Source organism: Pelophylax lessonae, assembly GCF_965119305.1.
Source record: "Pelophylax lessonae genome assembly, chromosome: 4".
Lineage (NCBI taxonomy): Eukaryota > Metazoa > Chordata > Amphibia > Anura > Ranidae > Pelophylax > Pelophylax lessonae.
The window spans coordinates 16328898-16354411 of NC_138771.1; the positions used below are offsets into that span (position 1 = coordinate 16328898).

The following is a 25514-nucleotide window of genomic DNA, read 5'->3' on the forward strand; positions in this document are numbered from 1 at the left end:
TTTATAGGACTGATTTGAATGTATAGTTGGCGCTGCACCTTTTGTGTATTTTAACTGCAGGGACACACAGTAAGCAATTGTTTCCTATGTGTCCCATTTACACTGCAATGCATTTTATTGCAGCGCACCGGCCCAAATCGCACTACAATGTCAGGCAGTGCAGCACATTGCACCACCCGACATTGCAGTGAATAAAGTGTACGGTTTGTACACTTCAAATAAAGCTAGTACAAAACAAAACCAAAAAACGGAAGGTGCTGTTCGCTGAATCGCACATCACAATGCCCCCTAGCCAGCCGCCAATGGAGAGTGTCCGGAACGCTGAATTGCTCCATCTACTCTACGATTTATGGCATGTGGAAAAAAAGGTAAAGTCACATTCCTCGGCGTGTTGGCATCGCCAGATGTCGTATAGTCGAAAGTCTTTCAGGAGAGGGTCCAGGCTTGGCTTTCCTTGTGTGGAAGGATTTGTAGAGTCTAGGTGTGGATTTGGGGTAATGTTGAAGTCCCCGCACCAGATGAGGTGACCCTGCCGAACTGTATTTATTTTCTTGTGCAGCTTTTTGAGGAAGCGGATTTGATGGTTGTTGGGAGCATAGTCATTTGCGATGGTATAAATGGAATTGTTCAGTTTGCAAACGAGTATGAGGTATCGGCTGTTCTCTTCGGCCGTCAGCGAGATCATCTGGAAGGGGATAGAGTGTTTAACCACCACTAATACACCTCTCTTCTTAGCGTTTGTGCTTGCAGTAAAAATGTTGGGGAATTGTTTGTGGGAGCAGTAGGGTTGATGGTTGGCATGGAAGTGCGTCTCTTGGGCACATATGATGTTGCTTTTCATGGATAGTGCTAGTTTCCATAGGGAGGCGCGCTTAGCTGGATGATTGAGACCTTTCGTGTTGATAGACAGTAGCTTGATTGGCATGATTTTGACGGTGTCTTGCTTTGTACTCGTTTAGAGTAGGGGAAAAAAAAAATAAAGGAACAAAAAAAAAAAAAAAAAGGAAGGGGTGAAGAGGTGCGTTACCTAAACAATAGTAACGGAACTGCGAGAACTATTACATTTCCCAAACTGCATGTGTGCAGGGAGGTGGATTGCTGTAATTGCAGAAATGGATCAACAGTATAGTGACCTATGCAGCACGTGTGTGCGTAGGGAGACAAAATGGGGGTAGAAAGTTTTTGTAATGCCGTAGGTATTCTGTTAACGGAGCAGGCATTGTAGATTGTGACATCCGCCAGTTATGATCCTCGTGGGCGCATTTTGTGGTTGGTGTGCCGTGGCAGAGGGCGATTTGGTGGAGGAAACCATCTTTCCATATTGGGGGAGCTGCGTGGTTCAGGATCAGGTAGGATTCCCCAGGTGTGGAGGTAGTGAAGGCCTTCGTCTTGAGATGTCACTACTCTACGATTTAATTGACAAACAGTGTGAATTTGCCCTAAGTGGATGCAAGCATGCTTGGGACAATTATAGATCTTTTCAAAATGTTAAAAGATGGGGCAGACTTGATGGATTACTTGGTCTTTTTCTGCCGTCACTCTTCTAATGTTTCTGACTAGTATCAAAATATAACTAAAGGTACATGTGACGGGAGTCACTTTGGTTGGGGGGCCCGTGGATCGCAGCTTATCTTAGAGAGGTTGGAAAATCCCTCTCTCAGCCCCCTAGGCCCCTCTTATGTGTAAGTCACCCTGTGTTTATTAGGGGCACAGGGTGACCAAGAAAGTGATGGACTCAATGGACACTGATAATATTGGTTTGGATAAAATGGGACAGTAATATTTGTCATATCTCAATATATATTTCAAGGAACATATGAAGTCTCTGGGACTCTAGACCTAGGATTTAAGTTAAGGCCTTACTGCCTATTGCCGATAAGAGACTGCTTCACACAGTCAGACTCATATTAGATGCTAATATGATCAGCTCAACCACCAGTCTTCCACACATTGTTGATTGTGCTGATTTACTCACCTGTTGTCTACTAAGGAGATGTGTTTACACTTATAATAATGTGTATTGTACTTGATTAGCTCGATGATGGCAGTCTGCTACTAGTCAATTGGCTCAGGTTGATTGAATCACTGTCATCTATTAGTTACTGGTGGGAAAGTAGAATACTATTTGCGTTGATTGTTCCTTAGATAAATTGTTTGGGTTAATTATATTTCTGTACACAATTTCATCTGCATAGGATAATGTAATCAGGTACCTGATCTGGTGGGGTAATCTGATCAGGAGGGGAATGTCCTCCTGTGTGGTATACTGTATATTCGGTGTGATCTGATTTATAAGTTCCAGAACTTATACAAGCTAAGCTATCCGCTAGCTTTGTATGGAGCGGCTAGAATATCTGATATCTATGTTCGGACTGAAGGAAGCGGTACTCTGACAGAAGCCCACAAGCACCGCGTGGGTCGTGGTTCCAATACAGTACATTTTTGGTCTTTTTCTTTTTTTTTTTTTTAGATAGAGTGGAGAGGGATTAAAACATTTGTCACATTTTTAATGCAGTCTGTGGTCCCATTAGTTAGATTCATCCTCTTGATATGTCCTGCTTACCATTATCTTTGATAGTAAAAGTTAAAGAAAATCCCAAACCTAACAAATGTGAGAAGTATTGTTATTAATCTCAGAACACATAGGGGTTGATTTACTAAAACTGGAGGGTTTAAAATCTTGTGCAACTCTGCAAAGAAACAAAGCAGCTTCCATTTCGTTTTTGTCAAAGCTTTAATTGAACAAGCTGAAGTTAGAACCTCATTGGCTACCATGCACAGCTCACCAGATTTTGCACTCTCCATTTTTAATAAATCAAACCCCCAAGGGGTTTCCTGGGTGAATGTGCATTCTTTAGGAGTTATCTTAAATAAGGCATATCAGTGACATTTGCAAAGGAGGACTAGCTGAAGCTTTAGGCCCCTTTCACACGGGTGATCCGATCCGCCTGTCAGTTTTTCATGGGGACTTGATCAGATCCTCCATGCAGCCCTATGGGGCAGTGGGTGTTAGCGGAGACATCTCCGCTGACACCCGTTGCTATCCGATTCTGATCCTGTCTGTGAAACACAGACGGATGAAAACCCTATTTTCCATCTGTCTGGAGGATCGGATTGGATCGGATCGGATGAGAATGGACAGGCGGTCTGTTCTCATCCGATCTCCCCATAGAGGACAGCGGGGATCTGATAGCTCCGTCTCTTCACACAGAGCGGAGACGGAGCTGTCATCCGCCTGCTCAGCGGGGATCGGCGTATCGATCCCCCGCTGAGCAGAACGGGCTCCGTCGGGCGCACCGCCCATGTGAAAGAGCCCTAATGGGGAAGAAATGTCCCCTTCTCTAAGTTCCTGAAGGCCATGGCATAATAATATTAGGTCCCAGAGCAAAAAAAAAAAAAAAGAATTCAGAGCAATTTCTCTCACAGAAAAAATTGTGACTGTTCTGCAAGGAAATAAAGCTGCTAAACTATGAAACTAGTATAATCTGATTGGCTCTGGGTCAAAAGCATCCAGCTCTCTACTGGGAGTGCGTATAACAAACACACGCTGAAGAATACTGCTCTACAGCATGGGGCGCTAACAATTTACTAACATCTTGTGAATGCAACATTGGCGGAACTACCAGGGTCGCACAGGTCTTTTGTGTCCAGGCCCTAGTGTTCCCCCACTGTGGGGGAGGGCTCAAGACGTCAGGAGAGGGCCCGCTGCAGAATAAATGAAAGGGTCCCACTGCGGGACCATAATAAAGGGCCCCAGGGTGAGAGTAAAGGGCCCTGGGATACTTGGGAAAGGACCTGGGCCCAAGTACCAGAGGAAAGGATCCCAGGAAGGATGGAAAGGGCCCCAGGACCGATAGATACGGCCTAGTGGGAAGGGAACCTGAAGCAGTGGCAAGGGCCCCAGGACCAGTCGCAAGGGCCCAGGGACCGATGGAAAGGGTCCTGAGACCGAAGCAGTCAGGGGGACCCTTCATGGTTTCTTGCACCAGGGCCCTGAAGGTTCTAGTTACCCCTCTGGAATGCACACACATACATATAAAATAAGGAAAATGGGAGAAGCCTGAACCTCTGACTTTGGTTTCCTTCTCCAACACCGTTCAAGCCATTGAAGACACAAGAAAAAAACACTAGGTAAAATTTGTGCTAATTATTTAGCTTAACACATTCAATGTTCATACACGTACTAGACTTTACCATTATAGAAAGCAGATGCAATTGACCGTAAGTACATTTATTTGTATCAGCAAATGGCTGTCAAGGCCTCTGACCTGTTCCTCAGTGTAAATATCATATTGTCCAGGTGGAATGGGGATGTCAGCACTTGCGAAGATGCGCTTGCTTCCAGATTTGGTGCTATAAAGATGTGCCACCTCAGGTTCAGTGCCCAGGATAGGGACACCAAGCATGTCAGCCACAGCCAAGTCATCAACATGTGGGACTCGTCCAACAATGTAAGCCTCCCGACCTCGGATCAAGTTTCGTATTCGCTGCAAGGCCTTCGGGCTGTACTTGAGTAGAGTGGAAAGGCACATCTGGTGATTCTATAACGAGACATTAATAAGTCAAGGATTAGTGATGATAACAACATCCTCTTTCTCTATATTTAAACAGTTCTTTTATGTATACCCAAATCAATGTTTCTTTATAGCTAACTGGTCCTTGGAAAAGCATGATAACACAAAACTTATACATACTATACCTCCGACCTGTTTTTATGTTGGTAGGACAGGCTCTTTTTTTATAGATTACCTAAAAAAAGTGGCAAAGCCATATGGGATTGGTATTTGTTCAAATATGGTCAGATGGTATGGTTAGCACTAGGTGTAAGACTTTACAAATTTGAGTGTATATTTACAAATATAGATAGCTAGGGACCTATGTTATTGGGCTTTTTTTTGCCTCAGAACTGCTTCCCTCCCCATAGGAAAATGCGCATACATGGCAGAAGCACCAAACCAAAAGTCCAAATGAATTTTTTGGTATTGTGCTAAAAGACAGTCAACACATTTCGAGAGGCAAAGGAACTTTATCAGGGCTTCAGTTAAAAATTGGAACCTTGAATGGACTCAAAATGTGTGAATTTCTGAGGGAAACGAATTGCTGGGTTGGAAGAATTACTGGCCAGCAGTATCTGCAAGAGCAATGAAGAACGTCTTATCTTATCTTATCTTGATTGCTCATGTAGATACCCCTGACCAGTAGTTCTTCCAGACAGGAAAACCTTTCCACACAGGAAAGCCTTATTTTAAGTCAATTCAAGGTTCTCATTTTTAACTAAAGCCCTGATATAGGGAGAGTTCCTTTGACCCCCGAAACAAGTTGGTTTTCTATTGGCACAATACCAAGAAATACATTTGGACTTTTCTTTTGGTCTGGTGCTCTTTCTATGTATGCACATTTTTTTTGGTAACCTGGTTACATAGTTACATAGTTAGTGAGGTTGAAAAAAGACATCAGCCCATCCAGTTCAACTTATGATGTGTGTGTGTGTGTGTTTGCTGTTAACCGTACATTGTATACCCCTGTATGTTGTGGTCTTTAAGGTGCCCATCTAATAGTATTTTGAAACTATCAATGCTCCCTGCTGATACAACTGTTTGCGGAAGAGAATTCCACATCCTTACTGCTCTACGTACCCCCTACGTACTTTAAGGTTAAACCGCCTTTCCTCTAGTTTTAGTGAGTGGCCACGCGTCTTAGTGTATTCCCTTTCTCTGAATAGTTTGTTCCTTATGCTAGGGTCGCCAGTACAGTATTTGTACATTGATATCATATCCCCCCTCAATCGTCTCTTCTCCAGAGAGAATAAGTTCAGTGCTTGTAGTCTTTCCTCATAGCTGATGTCCTCCATTCCCCTAATTATTTTTGTTGCCAAAGGGGGGGGGGTACCCACTGGAGGGTAGCCTTGTCTGTGCTGCCTAACATAAGCCAATGGGCTCTTAAAATGTTTTTGACTTCTCACTACTTTGTATAAACTCATATTAAAGTCCCAGAGCCTCTGGGATGCCTTTTGATTGCAGTCCCTCCTCATAGAGGTCAATGGGAATTTAAAAGCAGGTTGATGCATCTTTGAAGGAGATCAAGTGCACGTGTCCATATACTGTGAATACCCTTGGAAGTGTCTCAAAATGATCTCAAATACAAGTGGAATGCATCTTGTAGAAATTGAAAGTGCTTCTTATAGTATCATAGATATGACATAAGACTCACCTAGCTAAAACAATTAGTGTTGACAACAACCCCAAAACCCCAGCTTCCCCAGTTCATAATCTAGGGCAGGGGTCTCCAAACTTTCTAAACAACCTGCCAATTTACTGTTCTTCAGACTTTAGGGGGACCAGACTACCATTGAAAGTAGAAAATGTCCTAGCATCAGTAGCCCCATCTTTGGTGTTAGTGAGAGGATTTGTGCCCCATTCTTGGTGTCATTGGGTGGGAAGAATCACCCCCCATCATTGGTGTCACAGGGAAGAACTGTGCCACATAGTTGGGGTCATTGGGAGGAACTGTGCCCCATTGTTGGTGCCACTGGGAGGAACTGTGCACCATCACTGGTGGCATTGGCAGGATCTGTGCCCCATCATTGGTATTATTGGAAGGAATTGTGCCCCTTCGTTAGTGTCAGTGGTGGGAATTATGCCCCATTCTTGGTGTCATTGGGTGGGAAGAATCACCCCCCATCATTGGTGTCACAGGGAAGAACTGTGCAACATCGTTGGTGTCATTGGGAGGAACTGTGCCCCATTGTTGGTGCCACTGGGAGGAACTGTGCACCATCACTGGTGGCATTGGCAGGATCTGTGCCCCATCATTGGTGTTATTGGAAGGAATTGTGCCCCTTCGTTAGTGTCAGTGGTGGGAATTATGCCCCATTGTTGGTGTTAGAGGATGAAATATTGCCCCAAGGGCTGGATAAAAGCAAGCCACATCTGGCCCCAGTTTGGAGACCACTGGTCTAGGGGTACCATGCAATTATGCTTTTCCATTTAAACCTCACACTAACGCATGGACCGCCTCTTGTTGTCTCCATCTTAAAAAAAAAAATCCTTCGGCATAATACAAATAAATGAATGCACACCCTTATCATATCCTAATTTAACTCTTGTATAACTCTTCTCTGCGGTCTACCAACAACCACACTTGTGCCATCTCCTCTACCTCTCTACTTACTCCTATAGACCCTCCACTGGCTGCCTTACTTAGAGAATTCAGTTCAAAATTCAAACTCTAACCAACAACAATCTGTAGAATCTTCATAAGCTTTCTTATTCATCTCCAAACACCAGTCTCACACAGAGCCAATTCTCAAATTATTTCTTGTAGCTGTAATATTTTTATATTGTATTGCCTGCACTATTCTCCTTAATTTTATTACTATTTACAGTGCCACAAGAGAGGATGAGGATATAAAAATAAATCATGAGATTGTTACCCGATTTGTCAAAGTTCACCATTTCAATAGGTTCCAGTAGACCTCCTCCATTGTTGAGAATGTATGTGTTGGAATTTTTGTCTAATTGCAAATGTTATTCTGAAGAAAAGTGGAAATGGAGATTTTTTTTTATATTTTCCTTTCCTTCTTCATAGCCATAAACACGTATGCATGAACAGCCCATAGATAGGTTTATGGTATTATGTTTCAGAAGGAAGATCGTTCTACCATTAGGTTCTATCCAGGCATCTAACCATGGGCAGCTTTACATGTGAAAAAAACTTAAAAGTGCTCACTAAGCTGATGGACACAAGTAGGGTAGCATGGAGTAAATTGGATCCTTATTGGGTTTATTAATTTGGGTGGGTTTTTTTTTGCCTTCCTTTGGATCAGCTGTTTGTATAGGATTGAGTATATGAGAGTTTTCTGTTTGTTTTTTTATTGGTTGAACTGTTGAACTAGTTAACTGTGCAATGTATGTTTTGGGCTGTTGTAGATCTTACATGCTGTGGGTTTGGTTGTTCCCCCCCTGCATTCTGGAAGTTTCTAGAACATAGAGGGCTGGGAGAGTCAAATGGGCAGCTTGAATATTTATTGTGCTGCAGCTAATCCCTGGGGAGGTGTGCCCAGTGGTTGGCTGGGGGGAACATAAATAGTATGGGGTCTTGAGCAGCCATGTTCTTGTCCTGCTGGAGAAGCTCCTAGCCTAAGGGGCTGCTGTCCCTTTGAGGCAGTACTGCTGGAGTCTGCCAATATTCATTGAGGTCCAGCTATATATCAGAGCTGGGAGGCCTATTCGAAATTACGTGTACAACTCATGATACATTAATGTGATGGTCAGTAGGAAGAATGCTTCTTACACGTCGTCATTGGGAAGAATTACCCCCTTACAGATAGCTAAAAAGATCAATGGTATCAGTGGGAACTTATCTGACATTGCTCATTGCTCAAGGAACCCCTAGCAACCTCTGGAGGAACCCTAGGCTTCCATGAAACCCTGCCCTAGAATGTTTAATGAAGCCAGATTGAATGGACTGTTGCCTGTGTTATTGTTAGCCTCTGCACTGTTTGGGGGAGAACCAGTTAAAATCAGGGGCTCCTAGAGGGGGTTCGATTGTGTACAATATAATTACAGTACACATTTTTTCTACTAACTTAACTAATTAACCAATCAATGTGTGGAAATAGGTCTATTGAAACACCTAGATACTTGAAGGATCGGTGGATCACGTTGCAAGAGTAGGTATTGGATTAGTTCATAATTGTAAGTAGGGTACCTGTAAAATGTGTGGGGGAGAAGCATTTGGTTTTGTCCACATTTTTTTTTTTCTATCCAGAATGCTTTATAATCAGTTAGGAGTTTGGGTGACTTCCCTAATTCAGTCTCTTTTTTTCTGATTTAGTTTGATTGCATTACAAAACTTTAAGGCCCTTCAGACTTTTGTGGTCTGCACATGGGTTACTGCACATGTTAATGTGCATGCATGAAGGCAGCCCATTCATTTGGAGTGGGCTACCAAAGCACTTAAAAAGGAAAAAAGTACACAACTATACCATGCTTATACCATGCATTATTGAAATGCACAGATCTCAGGAGGGTCTTTAGGACTTGATGATGTCGATTGTTTTGGTTAAAATAAAGGGAAACTCACGGCTGAATTGAAACATCACCCCCCGACCCGTAATAGAGATCTGGTTGATAAATTGCACAGTGACCTGGACCTTTGCCTGAAGGACAGGGCGGAGCGCCATTTGCGGTGGACTAAACAAAAGTTTTATGCCAGTGCCAATAAGATTCGTTATTGGCTAATAAGCTTAAGTCCTTTGAATCTCGGAAACCAGCTTTGTCACTTAAAACCAGGTTTACGGTCCAAATATCTAATCCAATTAAAGCGGAGTTCCGCCTCCCACTCAACCCCCTCTAAAAATTAAAAGTCAGCAGCTACACATACAGTATAGACATCGGCTGCCGGGTGCTGCCGCCGTCATTGCCGGTAAGGGAACCCGGCAGTGAAGCCATGCGGCTTCACGGGCGGGTCCCTACTGTGCATGCGTGAAGCGTGCTGCGCATTTGGATTGGCCCAGTGGTGGGGGAAGGAGGAGGGGGCCAAACTTCCGAGGGACGGCGCCGCGTCCCTCGGAATTTTGAGGAAAATCATGAATTTAATTCATTTTGGCTGTAAAATAACAAAATGTGGAAAAAGTGAAGCGCTGTGAATACTTTCCGGATTGCACTACATATATATATTGTAAGGGATTAGCTCGGTGGTAGGCGTGGATGACCCCTTTGGGGGTGCGTTTTCACAGAGAGATAGCCGATTAGAGGTTGAAAACAAGACTGATTTATTCATGCAATTTACTTAACACAATTGCAAGCATCAAAACAGCCAAAATAAAATAAAAGACAAAATAAATCCTTGCCTCTGTGGGCGGCTACCTTCTCACGCTGGAACCTACCTAAGAAGTCTTTCCAACCTACTGTTGGGCCGACACTGCTGATCCTACAGCAGACACTCAAATGTCCATTTGTTTGCTTTTCACACAGCACAAACATTGTCCATTGAACATGTCCCTTTGTTTTCTTTCACACAGCACATGTTCATTTATAACAGGATCCTTTACTCTTCAGATTCTTCACATTGAACATAGTTCATTTAACAGGTCCCTTTACTCTTCACACTCTTCACATGGAACACTTTGTCTTCTCACCTTTGAGACGTCTTCACTCGTGGTTACCCTCCTTAGCTTCACATCGCTGTAGGGGGTCTTCTCCCATGCTCACCAGCTTGTCGGGAGGCACACATCCGACTGTCCCCCTCTCCCAGCCCACACGGCGACAGGCGGCAGCAGTCCTTCTCCCATGCCCACACGGCGTCGGGAGGTACACGTATGTCTGTCCTCCTCTCCCAGCCTACACAGCGACAGGAGGCAGCACTCAATAGATTTTCTCTGGACAAATTATAGAGTCCTTGATCTCCTCATTCTGAACAGCTGAATGGTTTTCAACTTCCTGCTGGCTCTCTCTGCAGCCAACACCCTATAGTATCAGTGAACTTTCAAAGCAGGTGGGAATGTGTCTCCTCTCAGTGACTACATTCCCAGATTTACCTGACTTCCTGTCACATACCCCCCCCTCTTGTTTCAACCCTAGGGTTGGGACACATATTTCCAGGCACGCATGTGTCAGGCACTGCTGACTCACTGATAAGCCTCCTATTATCCTCAAGCTTCTGGATGAAACTGTTTTGTCATCTTCATTGACAGATTTCTCATAAATGCCACACAGTTTGTCTCTCATCTCATATACACATTCTTCAACTGCATTTTTGGCATCATTTTGCTCCTTCTCGTTTCTGTCATCTTCATTGACAGCTTTCTCATAAATGTCAGACAGCTTGTCCCTCATAACCGTCTGTCCAATCCACCATGGAGGACCGTGATCCATAGGCAACTCAATTGGGCTAGTCTTAATGTCTTCAACATTCTTAAGACGCCTCTCTCTGCAATCCATAAATGTTTTCCACAAAACTTTGAGAACCTTTGCTTCACTAAGCTTTGTTCCAAGTAGGGACTCTTGACATCCCTCTGTGACTTGAGTTGCCTCTCCATACATCTGTACACAATCATTGACTTTTTGTTGTAAAAGGGAATGATCTTCCTTCTTGAGCTTTGCTTGCTCTAAGATGCTGTGCAGAGGATTTTCCAATTGAGACAACAGGCTGTCACACATTTCTTCAAAGTGACCCCTGTTCCTTTTCCCAGAGATATCAATATCATTCAAACATTTCATATTCATAGGCAGATCTGAAGCATTTGCACTCATCAACTTCTTAAACTTTTCGCCCTCCTGAGCGAGTCGCAGTAAAGGCCTACTATTTGATTTGATATTCAGTTTATATTTCTTGCCAAACTCTTCACAGAAGTAGCCAACCAGAACATCATCAACTTTCCTTCCACCAACATCGGGGTTAAAGGCAACAACACAGTTGAACCCAGCGATCTGGGTGGTATCCATTATAGACCTCCTCTCTGCATCAGTGAAGAAGCATGGAACTGCAACACATTCTTTTACAGGTTTCTTCAATGCACTTTCTGCTGAACTATTTGACCGCTCAAGGTCACCTAGTTCTTTTTCTCTATCTGAATTCCACATGGAATGCATCTCAAGATCACGATCAAACTTCTGCCACCCGTCTTTCACCAGTTCCATTTTGGAAACACTCCCTGAAAGGCACTTATTCATTTGCTTCACGTTTTCACCAACAGCCTTAGTATTCCCCACTAGGTTTTCAGCCTGAACTGAGAAATCATCACATTTCTTACTCAGCTCCTTTGTTTGCTGAAGCTCTAATGATACATTTTCCAATGCTTGAAGTTTTTGAAGGAACGGTTTATTCCAAAGGGGTGATTCAAGCCACATGTCATCACATTTCTGAGGCTCACTCAGGACAGACCCCAAAACACTGATCCTTTTAAAAACTGCATCAGGCACACTATCCCCTCTTTGGGACAGATCCTCTGTTGCCTGGAATTCCTCTTCCAGTTCCTGCAACGGAATCTTCATCTCTTCTACTTGCTGTTCTAAGGCTCGCTTAGACTTTTCTAGCTCCTGAACTCTTTTCACAACATCATCCTTGGAGCTGACCAATTCTTCCATTTCTGTACGCAGCTGTTTGTCAACACTTTCTAGTTCAGCCTTACACTCTAGAGCTTCCTCCAAAGAGCGAGCCGAGAACAGGGCTTTGCTCTCGTTATCACGCACCTCCGTTTCTGCACGGGCGCGTTCTTCAGCATATTTTGCAGACACAGGCTTCTCTTCACCAAGCATCTGATCAAACTTCTTTTTCACATCTTCAACACACTGTAATGAACCAACGCTTTCTTCCATGCGTTTTTTCATATCCGCTATCTGAGCTTGCAATGTTGCGACTTGCTCTGATAGGTTTTTCTTTGCTTCCGCCTCCTCTTTTAATTGTTCCAGGAAGCCATTTTTCTCATCTTCCATTTGTTTGAGCTTTGTGCTAAAACTCAGCCTTTGACACCTCTCCTCCTGTAAGAGTTCCTGCGTGTCTTGCAGCTGCGATTCCAAGATAGAAAAATCTTCCGCAATTTCTCTAGATTTGCTGTCTGCTTGAGAAAGCTGATTTGTAACATTGTCCAGCTCAACCTGCAGTCGGTTTGCCTTCTCTGACAGCTTAGCACACAATCGGTCACCTTCTGACACCTTCACTTGCGATTCCAGAAGCTGTGCCTCTACTTTTTCCCTCTTATGTTCACAATCTCCTTTTCCCTGCATAAGAGCCTTCACCTCATTGGCTAGTTTCTGGGAATGAGACTGTAATTCTGCCACACAGGCTTCTTTCTCCTTTAACTGCTGCTGGAAACGTTGGGCTTCACCTTTCCAACTTTCACAGTCTGCACGTAATTCATCTACCACATTGCTCAAAGTGGTGAGCTCATACACAGTACTCAGTAATTTAGCCTCTCTTTCACTTTTCTCATTGTCGCTGAGAGACAATGTCGTTTTCAGAGCGACATTCTGTTCCTGCGACTCCTGCAGGTCTATTTTTGTAACTTCCAAACACTGAAGACTTTTTTCCAGCTGATTACGCAACTCCAACATATCAGCCATACTTTGCTTCTGCAAAGTCTGAATTTCACTTTCCTTTTCCATGAGGATGGTATCTTTCTCCATTATAGTCTCTCTGCGTTTTTGCAACTCGACCAAAAGAAGAGCAGTGGATTCTTCCCACTGTAACACATGAGACTTGAGTAGTTCATTCATTTCCTGCAAGTTTCTATGCTCCATTTTAAGCAATTCCAAGGCTTGTTCCTTTTCTTCCATTTTCCGTTGCAAGGCATCCAACTCAGCCCTGCACACATACTCGGTTTCCTCCAAACCGATGGCCTCCATTGGCTGCTGGCGTCTCTGTTTCCAGCCTGCCATGCTCTCTTGATGAGCCTTTTGTTGAGCTGCAAAGCTCTGCTGAAAATCCGCATTTGCCTGCTGTTGAGCTGCATTTGCTTGCTGTTGAGCTGCATTTGATATAATCAGATGTTTCAACATCTCCTCCATTTTGAGTTTACTTTTCATCTGAGCACACTGCGTCTCCATAGCAGTTTCATCAGTGTTGCTAGGGACAACAACCTTCCTCTTTAGTAGACTCTCTTTAGGCATGGATGGGGCTGGTTCAGACGGCAACATCCCCTCCATCCATAGAATCCGGTCTCTCATTTCATCTATCTTTGCATTCTTCAGGCGTTTTGAACGCCCCATCTTCAATAACTCCACAAACAAATTTTTCACAGTCCAGCAAAAAATTTTTCAGACCACTGTCTCTTTAACACATGTAGTTTTTCTCTCTCTCTTGCAAGATCGCTTTTCCTGCACACACAGTTTGTGCAGTCACTTGCACCAGACACAACAAAGTTCATCAAATAATTTTGAGACCGCTGTCTCTTTAAAACACTTTTTTTTTTCTGTCAGGATCTTCTCTCCTGCACACATAGATTGTGCAATCTCATGCACCAGATAAAGTTCATCAAACATTTGCACTTCCTTGCAGGGATCTCTGCTTATGCCCACTGCATACCTCCACCATATGTAAGGGATTAGCTCGGTGGTAGGCGTGGATGACCCCTTTGGGGGTGCGTTTTCACAGAGAGATAGCCGATTAGAGGTTGAAAACAAGACTGATTTATTCATGCAATTTACTTAACACAATTGCAAGCATCAAAACAGCCAAAATAAAATAAAAGACAAAATAAATCCTTGCCTCTGTGGGCGGCTACCTTCTCACGCTGGAACCTACCTAAGAAGTCTTTCCAACCTACTGTTGGGCCGACACTGCTGATCCTACAGCAGACACTCAAATGTCCATTTGTTTGCTTTTCACACAGCACAAACATTGTCCATTGAACATGTCCCTTTGTTTTCTTTCACACAGCACATGTTCATTTATAACAGGATCCTTTACTCTTCAGATTCTTCACATTGAACATAGTTCATTTAACAGGTCCCTTTACTCTTCACACTCTTCACATGGAACACTTTGTCTTCTCACCTTTGAGACGTCTTCACTCGTGGTTACCCTCCTTAGCTTCACATCGCTGTAGGGGGTCTTCTCCCATGCTCACCAGCTTGTCGGGAGGCACACATCCGACTGTCCCCCTCTCCCAGCCCACACGGCGACAGGCGGCAGCAGTCCTTCTCCCATGCCCACACGGCGTCGGGAGGTACACGTATGTCTGTCCTCCTCTCCCAGCCTACACAGCGACAGGAGGCAGCACTCAATAGATTTTCTCTGGACAAATTATAGAGTCCTTGATCTCCTCATTCTGAACAGCTGAATGGTTTTCAACTTCCTGCTGGCTCTCTCTGCAGCCAACACCCTATAGTATCAGTGAACTTTCAAAGCAGGTGGGAATGTGTCTCCTCTCAGTGACTACATTCCCAGATTTACCTGACTTCCTGTCACAATATATATATATATATATATATATATACACACAAAACATATGTATTTGAGCTCTGGGGTGCACGCCCTAATGCAATAGGCTGCACACACTAATGTACATAGGGCTCCTCACTCTGGAGAAGTGACTCAGCCCCAATCCTACTACGTGAAGAACTGTTATGAACCTTCATATATTGATGAAGACTAATGTAAAAAAAATGATAACCGCAAAGTGACGTAGGACTACGTCGGCAAACTTTGCGGTAGTATACCGGGATGATGCCTCTAGCTAGAGGCACCATCCCGGTACCGTGGTTTACAGCCGACGGTCGGCTTTCTGTTGGTAATGACCGATGCGGCTCGGGAGTCGCTCGATCGTTACCCGGGTGAGTGGGACGTCCCCCTCCTGCCGCCTTCCGCGACTTTGCTCGGGGCTCCCGTCCCACCGGGAGCCCCTAGCACCCAGCCGGCACGTCTGCTGGCTGGATGGAGTCCTGATCAAAGCTGGAAACGGCTTTGATCGGGTCTCCGATGATGTAACCCGGAGGCGGCGTCCATGACGTCACTTCCGGGTTACTCTGCTGCAAAAGGCGGCAAATTTAAAAAACGGCTGTATGCAAAAATGCAGTTTTCGGCGTTTTGCATACATGGAAGTGTAGTGGAGGGGTTTGGGGTCTTTTAGACCCTCGATCCCTCCATAAAGCGTACCTGTCACTACATATTGGTGTCACAAGGGATGTTTACATTGCTTGTGACGGCAATAAAAGTCATCAGATCTTTTTTTTTAAAAAACCTGTAATAAAGTTAAAAAAAAAATAAAATAAATAGGAAAAAAAAAAAATAATTTTAGCCGCCCCCGTCACCGTTAGCTCGCGCACAAAAAAACGTATACGGCAGTCGAGCTGCGAATGAAATCGATGTTCAAACCACACATGTGAGGTATCGTCGCGATCGCCAGAGCGTGAGCAATAATTAAAAAAAAAGAGCTACACTCTAACTCTAAACTGGTAACCGTTAAAAAAATTTAAAGCGTCGCCTATTGAGATCTCTATTGACCGTAGTTTGTCGCCATCCCACGGGGGGCGCAATTTTAAACCGTAACATGTTGGGTATCTATTTACTCGGCGTGACATCATCTTTCACAATATACAAAAAAAATGGGCTAACTTTACTGTTTAGTATTTTTTAAATGCAGTGAAATGTGATTTTTCAAAATTTTTCCAAAAAAATTGCGTTTTAAAGACCACTGTGCAAATACCGCGTGACAAAAAATATTGCAATGACCGACATTTTATTCTCCAGAGTCTTTGCTAAAAAAAAAAATATATATATAATGTTTGGGGGTTCTAAGTAGTTTTCTAGGAAAAAATACAGATTTTATCTTGTAAACAAAAAGTGTCCAAAATAGGGCTGGGGCTTAAGTGTGCATGAGCCCTTAAAGTGTGAACTTTACCAATAGGTCTACTTTAACAGTAAAGTAGTTCATAAATGATAGATGTTTAGCCAGAATTAAAATAATTCAGGTCTCATACTATTTGCTCATCCTGTGGTTGCCATTTCCCATGTTTGCTCAAATGCCTCTTTACATACTCTATAGATTATTATACATATTAAATAGCCGTATATTTGTGCTACAGAATTCCATTATAGAAGATGTTGCGGTGCGGCCATCTATATCATCTAAAGATGTTGAATTGTTTCCGTAAAGAACACATTTTAACATCCAGATTTTCAGCATCAGCACAATTACTCGCAGTACATTATTTTCTCCACTAGTGGGCAGCAGTCACAACCAATCGTTCAATAGATTTGTAGTCTGACATTGTAAATATTGGAGCACAGGAAGCTATTTCCCAACATTATTAGTGACTTCACAAATAAATAAAGACAACAGGATTCTGAGAGTGTGCCATTTGATTGAGCACTGGGATCAATGGATAAAGTGATGGATAAAAGGATGGATAAAGGGATGGATTAAAGGATGGATGAATGGATAAAGGGATGCTGGAAAATAGGGATAGAGGGATGGATGGAGGGATAAAGGCATGAAGGATAAAGGGATGAATAAAGGGATAAATGGATAGATAAAAGAGGGGGAGACTAAAGGGATGGAAGGATAAAAGAATGAAGTAACGGATAAAGGAATGGACACATGGATGAATAACGAGATGAAGTAATGGATGGAGGAATAAAGGGATGGATGGATAAAGGAATAAAAGGAATGAGGGAAAAAGGGATAGAATGATAGAGAGATGGAGGGATAAAGGCATGAAGAGATAGATAAATGGATGGGGTGGCGGGGGTAGAGCAATGGAGGGATAAAGGGATGGGGGGATAGAGAGATGGATAAAGAGATAGATAAATTGATGGATGAATGACTGGAGAGATGGATGGAAGCATAGAGGAATAAAGGGATGGAGGGATAAAAGGATAGGTGGATAAAGGGATGGTGGGATAAAGGGATAGGGGGATGGATGGAGAGATAAAGGGATTGAGGCTAAAAGGATAAATGGATGGATAAAGGGATGCAGTATAAAGGAATGAAGGGATGGAAGGATAAAGGGATGAAGGAATGGATAAAGGGATAAAAGAATAGAGGGATTGGGGGGGGGGGAGGGATATAAGGATAGAGAGATGGGGGGGGGATGGAGGAATAAAGGGATGGAGGGATAGAGGAATAAAGGGATGGATAAAGAGGTATTAGGATGGAGGGATAGAGAAATATAGGGATGGAGGGATAAAGGGAAAGAATTATAGGGAGATGAGGAGATAAAGAGAAGAAGGGATGGATATAGGATGGGGGGTAGAGGGATAGGGGATATTGGAATGGATAAAGAGATAAATTGATGGGTGGACGATGAATGGAGGTATGGATAGAGGAATAGAGGGATGGAGGGATAAAGGGATTGGGGGGGGGGGGTTAGAGGGATAAAGAAACAGATTGGTGGATGGAGGGATGGATGAATGAATGGTGGTATGGATTGAGGGATAAAGGGGTAGAATTATAGGGAGGTGGAAGGATAAAGAGAAGGAGGGATGGATAAATTGATGAGGGGTAGAGGGATGGATAAATAGATAGATTTATGGATAGATGGATGAATGGAGGTATGGATGGAGGCATAGAGGCATAAAGGAGATGGAGGCATAAAGGGATGGGGGAGGGGGGAGGGGGGGTTTAGAGGGATAAAGAGATAGATTGGTGGATGGAGGGATGGAGAGATGGATGGATGAATGGTGATATGGTAGGATAAAGGGATAGAATTATAAGGAAATGGAGGGATAAATAGAAGGAGGGATAGATAAATGGACGGGGGGTAGAGAGATAGAGGGATGGATAAAGAGATAGATTGATGGATGGATGAATGAATGAATGAATGAATGGAGGCATGGATGGAGGCATAGAGGCATAAAGAGATGGGGAGGGTAGAGGGATAAAGAGACAGATTGGTGGATGGAGGGATGGATGAATGAATGGTGGTATGGGTAGAGGGATGAATGAATGAATGGAGGGATGGATGGAGGCATAGAGGAATAAACAAATGGAGGAATACAGGGATGGAGGGAGGAAAGGATAAAGAGACAGATTGGTGGATGGAGGGATGGATGGAAAAAGGGATAAAGCAATGGAAGGATAGAGGGATGGAGTGATGAAGGGAAAACGGATGGATGGATGGATTAATAAAGGGATGGGTGGATGGATGGATATGTTATAGATCACAGTGGGCTATTATAATACACTTTATACAAGCCCTGAACGTCAGATAACCAATAAATATATAATTTGTGATGCTATTCCTTGCGATTCACAAGTATTTACTTGGAAACAAAGAATAGTGAATGTTTAGGGTCTAGAGATAATAGATATGTCACTTTTGCAGCCAGTTATGAATTTAATTCAAACACAATACAGCTGTTGTATTATTACTTTCCAAAAACAGATATGGAAGGGCGGTTGCACACCTCTTATCTGAGGCCACCCAGCCCTACACACATCTGCCTCTTATCAATGCAGCCCAATTGGGACCCAAAAAGGCCTCTCAGCTGCTAGAAGAAATGTGTAGAGTACACTGGAGCCTACAAGTGGTGCTCCCACAGTGTACACTTACTGTTTTGCCAAACATAGTGCAGAATATCTGAATAGGAACAGATCTCAGTGACAGACTTTCTACTGCACTTAGCAAAACAGCCAAGCACAAGTGACTAACCTGAAGTAATACTCATAGGGGTAATGAACCATAAAGGTCACAGGAGGAGGAGCATGGGCTGCACTGATATAGGCAATGCTAGAGCAGCTTCAGAACAGCCATGCTTGGAATATATTTAAAGGGAATGTTTAGTGGTTTTTACAGTGCCTTGTGGAAGTATTCGGCCCCCTTGACCTTTTCAACCTTTTGCCACATTTCAGGCTTCAAACATAAAGATATAAAACTGTAATTTTTTGTGAAGAATCAATATTGTAAATGAAGTTACTATTCAGCCAGTAGGTGGAGCTGTAGTCCCTTTTTTACATTTTCAGCTATTGCTGCTTTTAGCTGTGCTGAAATTAGTTTATCTAAAGGGTTTCAATTAATCATTACAGCGGTATCCTTGTCAGACAGCTCAGAACTAAGTTTTAGGCTGGCAAAGAGAGCTGCAAAGCAAGTTTTGTTTGATGCGCTGTGTCTTTTGCCAACCAATAGTGCTTTAGGAATCTTTCACCCCTCAAATTTTTATTTGTAAAACAAAGATTGCATATATAAGAAGAAAAACATAAGTTAATGATTTGAAACGTATAAGTCCCCTTGCACACAGCTGCAGTGCATCACTCGCTGCGTTTAGTGCACCTGGGAGGGACAAGAACAGCGTCCAGCCCAACTACTTGCAAAGTCTATGGCAGGCTGCGGCTGGACGGGCCTGAACACTCTACTGAGTGGCACTGGACCTTCATCCCTGAACACACGGGACCCTAAACATTAGTACCACTTGGTACAGCCTTCAGTCACAGCCATAGACTTCAGCAGGCTGCAGGCAGTGGGGTTAGACGCAGTGTAACCCCAGTGCACTAAAATGCCATAAGGGGACGTACTGCAGATGGACAGCCCTGTGTGCAAAGGACCCAAACCTAATGAGGAACCTTGTTGGTGGAAAACATGTCAAGGCTTTATTATGTTCAATTTGTTGTTCTGCTGATTTAAATAAAAAAGCTGGCTTGAACTGGCGCCCGGCTCTGCCCCTCAGCCAGCTGGCTGCTCCCGTCCCCTCCATAGCCCTGCGTTCCAGTAGGGGGGGGGGGCAGAGCAGAAAGCCGGTGGCTGACATTCAGCAGCTCTCTGCTCAGGGAGCTGTGAGAACTGAGCGATCAGCGGTGTTTGATCGCCCGGTTCTCAGTCTTACAGCTGGCAGGGGACCGATGCTGCATCCACCTAGGTGGGTATGATTAAGAAAAAACATATTCCCATACTTCTCTTTTAATGATCGAGGCCCTCCAGAGTTGTTTTCATACATAATGTGGTGGACACAAGATCTAGGGAACCCTAATGAACTGAAGGACTGGAGCAAAGCCTGGTATAAAAGTTCCATTAACACGAACATACAGGAAGCAGCTTACAACCTTCTCATTAGATGGTACTGGGTTCCAGACAGAAAAGCCTTAGCAAACCCAAACTACTCTGATAGATATTTCAGAGGTTGCAGTCAGCAAGATGATGCCTTGTATACATGGTGGTCATGCCCCAAATCACTTTCCTTTTGGTCCAGGGTCTTCTGCCTCCTCCATACCCTATTTAATTTGATTATTCTCAAGGAAGGATATGCTCTGCTCCACTGTCTTATTCCAGGCCTTTGCGCCCAAAAACAATGGTTAGCCATGCTTCCATTCTTGGCTGCCAAGCAAACTATAGCCAAGGCCAGGAAGAAGTCCCCTATCAGGCCTCCCATAGCTGAGCCAAAAACATGTAAAGGGGTCACCCTGGTGGAAGACGCAGGTTAACCTGAGGTGCAGAGTCTAAGTGCCAACCAGTGTTCACCAGATCTCCTGATGGTGGAGATTGACTTCGCTGCTTGTTGGCACCAGGTCACGGTCCTCAGGGTTGCCCCACTATGAGGTGAGCGAGTTCGGATCCAAGAGCGGATGAGCCGATAGGGATTAGACAGAAGCGTAGTCAAATAAAAGTCATCAGCCAATGGGAATCAAAAGCCAGGAAGGTTATCAGCCAGAAGGGAAATCTAGAGCCAGGAAGGTCATCAGCCAAAGCCAGGTCATGCAAGGAGGAACACAGAAAACAGAAAATAGCTAGCAGAGATGCAACTAGAAGCACAAACTCAAGAACAAAGGACTGCAAGCCAACAGGTGATATATATATATATATCTATATATATATATATATCCTGTGTGCAACCTCATCACTAAATGGAAGCAGCAGGAAGTGATGAGCAATCAGAGTATATAAAATACAGCACATGTCCAAGATGGCTGCATATAGGAAGGCAAGGTAAGACCTTGACATCCTCAATCTCTATACAAGAAGTCAAGGACCCCATGACCCTCATGCTAATTCATGAAAAGATGTCTAGTGCCCTCAATGACTCCCAGCCTAAGTTTCTTAAGAAGTAGGACCACTGATAGGTGTGCTACCTGCTCACCTTAATGTTGCAGGAAATGCGCTTTTTAGTATATTGAAAAGCCAGATCATCTTATACCTCTGCTCAGTCAAGTATGGGGGATGTTAATATAATTCCTCCTTTCCAGGGTATCGCTTTTCCTTATACTCCAATGCCTCCTCGTATCTCAAAATAATGGGGCCATCATAGTGTATTAGTATTGAATGTTTATTTAAAGACAAAATGTAGCAACTCACAGTTAAGATCTCTAAAATCCGCTTGTATGCAGCGGGACTTCTCTCAGTGTCCCGTAACGTCACTTCCGGTGCTGTGTTTGCCCTACGCGTTACGTCACGCTACCATGTGACTTCTTCAGGGGGTTTATTAACATATATATGTATTTATTCATTCTAGAAGTTAACATACAACTGAATATCTATATGGCACATATATATCCTTATCATAGGCTTACCTATAGGAAGTTTACTCCAGCTTTAACCACTTACGGACCGCCCACGTGTATTTACGTCGGTACTTTGACGTTAGCTGCCATAACCCCGGTATTTTTTTAAACGACGGGCAGTTCGCTTTCACATAAAAGTGGTTGCAGTGGCAGATTCGCTGCAAGATGACTTTTATGGGCAACGGGAGAGGTGCCCCTCCCCTTCCCGCCGCCTCTCGGTCATTTTCCCCGCTTATCGGAGCCGTCAGTAGTAGGAAAACGATCCACTCCTCTCCCCATCTAGGCAGAAAGTTGAGTGAGTACAAGCTTGCCCCCACTCCACTCTATGGCCTTGGAGGACTGGAGCGACGTCATACGTCGCTTCCTCCCAATGGCCTTAAAAAGGGACCATTTTTTTTCATGATGAAAAAAATTTACTTTTTTTTTCTGCTTTTTAGTGTAGATGTGAGATGTGAGGTCTTTGTGAACTCACAATAAAGAGGTCCTGTCCTGCTTATTTCTACTGTATTACAAGGGGTGTTTACATTCCTTGTAATAGGAATAAAAGTGATCAAAGGTAAAATAAATAAAATAAATAAATAAAAGTGCATTGTCCCTCTGAGTTCACGTGCAGAAGCGAACGCATATGCAAGTCATGCCCACATATGTAAACGATGTTCCAACCACACATGTTAGGTATCGCCGGGATTGTTAGAGTGAGAGCAATAATTCTAGCCTTAGACCTCCTCTGTAACTCTAAGCTGGTAACCTGTAGAAATTTTTAAAATGTCGCCTATGGAGATTTTTAAGTACCAATGTTTGTCACCATTCCATGAGCTTGAGCAATTTTGAAGCATGACATGTTGGGTAACTTTATTTTTCACATTATAGAAAAAAATTAGCTAACTTTACTATTTATTTATTTTTAAATGCAGTGAAATGTATTTTTTCCAAAAAAATTGCGTTTAAAAAACTGCTGCGCAAATACCGTGTGACAAATTTTTTTTTGCAATTTTATTCACCAGAGTCTTTGCCCATATATATATATATATATATATATATATATATATATATATTGTTTGGGGGTTCTAAGTAATTTTCTAGCAAAAAATACTGATTTTAACTTGTAAACAACAAGTGTCAGAAATAGGCCTGGTCCATAAGTGGTTTAAAGTAGTTGTAAAGGCTGAAGCTGCATTCTATGCATGAAGGTAAACCCCCAGCCCCCCTGATACATATCCGAGCCAATCTTCCTCCAGCGATGTGCATGAAAGCCTCGGCTGTCCAGGGACTCCCCCCTCCTTGTTGGCTAAGACAGCAGTGCAAGCCATTGGCTCTTACTGCTATCAATCACAACCAATGAGGAGAAAGAACGGGCAGGGCCGAGCCGTGCCTCTGTGTGTGAATAGACAGGCAGAGCCGTGGCTCGGGAGCAAGCCTGTTTGGGTACCCCCATGCAAGCTGCTTTCTCTGGGGTCACTTGGCAGAAGGGAGGGGCCAGGAGCACTGGCTGGGGACCCGGGAAGAGGAGGATCGGCAGGTAAGTATAACATGCTTTTTTTTTTTTTTTTTTTAATATAACTTTAAGCTTTGACAATAAAACCTGGAAGCTGATTGGTTTCTATGCACAGCTGCACCAGATTTTGCACCATTAATCAACTGTAGAGGAGAGGGGCTGCAGATAAACAAGTACAATTTATGTAGAAGGATTTGTTTTATCTCTGTGCATCACCTGAGGCCAGTCACTTCACTGGGTATATGAAAGGGTTTACAACCACTATAAGCTGAATTGCACTTTTTTCTCAGTGCCAAATAAAGAATTTATAAAAAAAAATAAAAAATCAATAAAATTGACCAAATCTCATTGTTTCCCTACAAGGACATAAAATATTTTTAAATTGTAGAATTGTATTGCTTTTTCTTTTTATAAATATGTAAAATATATGTAGAAAATAAAAAGAGATAGCACACTACTGTAAGCTTTGATAAAAACTTAAAAGAATAAAAAATAAATAAAAAACAAAAGAATGAAAAAAAAAAAAAAACCAGCACACAGTATACATACTATATGTATTTTATATATATATATATATATATATATATATATATATATATATATATATATATATATAGATAGATAGATAGATAGATAGATAGATAGATAGATAGATAGATAGATAGATAGATAGATAGATAGAGGTCCATGACTTTATAAACCAGGGACCAACAAAGTTTTATGACATTTAATTATAAACCGTATAATTCTTTTTATTAATTTTGATGATGCATGATTGAGTATTTAAACGTTAAAAAAAAATCTATAAAATTGACCCAAAATCATTGTTACTTTATATGGAGATAAATATATAGTGTCCATTACTTTATAAACCAAGGACCAACTTTTAATGAAATCTAATTACAAAACATTTATTCTGTATATTCTGTATATTACTTTTCAAATAATTATTGGAAAATCTATAAACCAATATTGAACAAAAAAAAATTCTCTAATTCTCACTGAGGTAGGTGGGGGAGAAAAAAATGATGCATGATTGTATATTTAAACGTTAAAAAAAAAAAATTCTATAAAATTGACCCAAAATGATCGTTGCTCTATAAGGACATAAAAATATGTTTTAATTCTATTGCTGTCTTCTTTTTTATAAGGCCTCTTACACATGATACTCCTGTTTGAGCATCTACTTTTTCAGATTTTTTTTTTATTCTTGTATATATTTGTGCGTATTTACGAGCATTTTTGCGTATATGCGTTTGTGCAATTTTGCGCGAATATTTGCGCAAATGTGCACATTTCCTCACGTTTGTTCATATTCGCGGGTATTTGCGCACATGATGCATAAATTACTGACCAAAAGAGCAGATTTTTCAAATAGTTTTTTTTTTTTACTTAAGAATGCACGGCGCTTGTTTACGTGCGTGTGTGCATAGGCACATTACAAATTATGGGCTGTAATTTAGCTCATAATACTCCTGTTTGAGCTGTATTTTAGCTTAGTAAAAAAAAAAAATCTGTACTGAGCTTTTTCAAGCTGCAGTGTGCAAGAGGCCTAAATATGTAAAATATATGTAAAAATAAAAAGGAATAGAACAAATAAAACTTCTAATTTATATAGTGTCCATGTCTTTATAAACCAGGGACCAACAAACTTTTATGACGTTTAATTATAAAGCATTTAAATCCCAAAAAGGTAATCTTTGGGGGGGGGGGGGGGTGATTGTGTATTTAAACATAAAAAAAGAAAAAAAAAAGAAAAAAAATGAAAGAATAATATTGACGAAAACGATTCCGCACATTTGTTCACATTCGCGCGTATGCACATGAGATGTAAATTACTGACCAAAAGAGCAGATTTTTCAACAATTTTTTTTTTTTTACTGAAGAATGCACGGCGCTCATTTATGCACCTGTGCGCATAGGCACATTACAATTTATGGGCTGTAATTTAGCTCATGATACTCCTGTTTGAGCATCTACTTTTTCAGATTTTTTTTTATTTTTGTATGTATTTGTGCGTATTTACGAGTAGTTTCGCGTATATGCAAAACTATTTTCCGCTAATATTTGCGCAAATGTGCAAAAACG

The 25514-nt window shown here is 42.4% G+C and overlaps 1 protein-coding gene across 1 annotated transcript in view; it reads right to left on the bottom strand.

Moving 5' to 3' along the window:
- The window catches only part of IQCH (IQ motif containing H), a gene marked incomplete at its 5' end in the record, with an annotated part of 256557 nt that overhangs the window by 100675 nt on the left and 130368 nt on the right, over positions 1-25514 (bottom strand). Inside the window, 1 exon segment of the mRNA XM_082253044.1 lies at positions 4269-4541. Coding sequence (XP_082109170.1) covers positions 4269-4541 — 273 coding nt within the window.